The sequence below is a fragment of the Penaeus chinensis genome, chromosome 6 (assembly GCF_019202785.1).
Source record: "Penaeus chinensis breed Huanghai No. 1 chromosome 6, ASM1920278v2, whole genome shotgun sequence".
NCBI classification, from domain to species: domain Eukaryota; kingdom Metazoa; phylum Arthropoda; class Malacostraca; order Decapoda; family Penaeidae; genus Penaeus; species Penaeus chinensis.
In genome coordinates, this window is record NC_061824.1 from 30,867,216 (window position 1) to 30,869,715 (window position 2,500).

The window sequence follows — 2,500 nt, forward strand, 5'->3', positions numbered from 1 at the left end:
CGTCGAGAGTACCCAGCAGGACCAGCAGAAGAAAAGCAGGCATGTAGTTCTTTACCACGCCAGGTCCGGAATACCAGTCTACCAGGATACCACTCAGAGTACCCACGATGCCATAGCTTAGAGCGCCCCATGCCCGCTGTCCTCCGTAGTCGCCGTTCTCTCCTGGGGTACGGGGGGGGGGGGGGGTGATGGAAATAAATAAGTAATAAATAGATTATTGCGTAAGTCAGCTGACTGATATTTAAGAGAATAGATGGATTATTGAATATTAAGACAGTTTAACGAATTTTTGAATGGATAAATTGATGTTTAAATAGGAACAGATGGATAGATAGAAATTCAGAAGGCAAGGCTTCTACGGTTTCCAAAGCTAAACACAAACGCTGAAATTCTTGATAGACACACCCACCATCACCCCCCTCGCATACCTATGATATCGAGACACACTGCATCCGATATAGACTCCACGGTGGAGGCGGCGACGTTCCCCGCCAACAGGAGAGTCACGAAGAGCCAGAATTCGCCCGACTCCCAGGGGGCGTGGCACCCACGACCCTGCCATTCCCCTCCTTTGCAACGTATACTGAAGGGCGAAGATGATAATTAAACGAGATGATTTATTCATTTATCTCATCAGGGGATCGCATAAGCTTCTTTCGTCAAGCTTAAGTTATATTCAATAAAGATTATGACACAAGATCTTCAACCTCTTTGCATTTACTCACCTGGCATTGACTGCTTCGAAAGTAGCGGGAAATTGGAGGCCGGAGGTTACGTAGAAGCGTCGACCTTCCTGCTGGAGTGTGTCTGTCCCGTTCTCGCCCTTTTGTTCGGGGTCGTCAGCCAGGTGGTGGTAGGGCGAGAGCGCAAAGCCAGAGGGAGAAGCGGCTTGAGGGCATGGCTGGGTTGGGAAACACGTGACGTCACAGTCCCAAGCCGCTGAGACATAACAGGTGCCTGGCATGGGTGAGGGCTTGTTAAGGATAATGTGGTGGGGTTTCTCGTGATGGCATTCTTAAAGTGTTATTTTTTTCTTTCTCTCTCTCTCTCTCTTTCATTACTTTCTCTCGTTCGCTTCATTTCTCTCTCTGTCCTTCGTCTTCTCTTTCTCGTTCTGTTTTTCTCCTTTTTTTACCTTCTCTCTGTCTCTGTTTGGTTGTTTGTCTGTCTGTCTGTCTCTCTCTCCGTTTGTCTCTCCGTTTGTCTCTCTCTCTCTCCTTCTCTCTCTCTCCCTCTCTCTCTCTCTCTCTCTCTCTCTCTCTCTCTCTCTCTCTCTCTCTCTCTCTCTCTCTCTCTCTCTCTCTCTCTCTCTCTCTCTCTCTCTCTCTCTCTCTCTCTCTCTCTCTCTCTCTCTCTCTCTCTCTCTCTCTCTTTCTCACTTTCTCTCTCGCTCTCTCTATCTCTCTCCTTCTCTCTCTCTCTCTCCGTTTGTCTCTCTCTCTCTCCTTCTCTCTCTCTCCCCCCCCCCCTCTCTCTCTCTCTCTCTCTCTCTCTCTCTCTCTCTCTCTCTCTCTCTCTCTCTCTCTCTCTCTCTCTCTCTCTCTCTCGCTCGCTTTCTCTCTCTCCCTCACGCTACCTCTCCTTCCACCCTCTCTAACTCCCTCCTCCCTCCCTCCCCCCCTCCACCCCACTTATTCTCCCCCCTCATCTCATCCCCTCCCCTCCCCCCCCAAACAAAAAAAAGGAAAAAAAAATCATACCTGTATCCCGCGCCCTCAGAACCCCCTTCGTCTCCTCCTCGGCCTCCCCCTGAGCAGACACCGCCCCGAGCTCCCCGTGGAACACCGGCGCCGGGTACAGCGGCTTCAGGAACCCGATGGGCGCCAGCGTGGTCACCATGATCGCCAGGAGGCCCAGGAATATCGCTTTCCTGAGGGAGGGAAGGTGGTCGGCCGCCGCTGAGATCACGGGCTTGGCCAAGACGGCGGCGGCAATGATGGCGGCCGTGATGGTCCCCTGCAGCGCCACCGGGATGCCCAGCTGGCGCGCCACGACCATCATGAAGGGCAGGGCGGACGCGTAGGCTGAAGGAGGGAAGTCGGTGCAGGCGGAGTGGTCGTGAGTGTGTGTGTGGCTGTGTGAGTGTGAATGACAGATAGACAGAGGGATGGATGGATAGATAGGTAGATAAGTAGATGGATAAATAGAGAGATAGATAGAGTGTTTGATTGATTGATTAATTGATAGATAGATAGATAGATAGATAAACAGATAGATAGATAGATAGATAAACAGATAGATAGATAGATAAACACAGAGATAGATAGATAGATAAACAGAGAGATAGATAGATAGATAAACAAACAGATAGATAGATAGATAGATAGATAAATAGATAGAGTGGATGATTGTTTGATTGATACACACAAAGATAGATAGAGAGATAGATAGATAGTTTGACTTTGATTGATTGATAGAAGGATAGATATAGATAGAAAGACAAACATATACAGATAAGAAGAGAGGGAGAAAATATATTAAAGTTTGTGTATTTATCTTA

At 48.7% G+C, this 2,500-nt stretch overlaps 1 protein-coding gene across 1 annotated transcript in view; it reads right to left on the bottom strand.

Moving 5' to 3' along the window:
- The window catches only part of LOC125026246, a 54,767-nt gene that overhangs the window by 7,556 nt on the left and 44,711 nt on the right, over nt 1-2,500 (bottom strand). The window contains exons 16-19 of the mRNA XM_047614548.1: nt 1,701-2,074; nt 726-957; nt 429-583; nt 1-162 (exon numbers count right to left, since the gene is read on the bottom strand). The exon at nt 1-162 is cut by the window's left edge and continues 26 nt beyond it. Of these exons, the coding sequence (XP_047470504.1) occupies nt 1-162; nt 429-583; nt 726-957; nt 1,701-2,074 (923 nt within the window). The remainder of the gene's footprint in view (nt 163-428; nt 584-725; nt 958-1,700; nt 2,075-2,500) is intronic.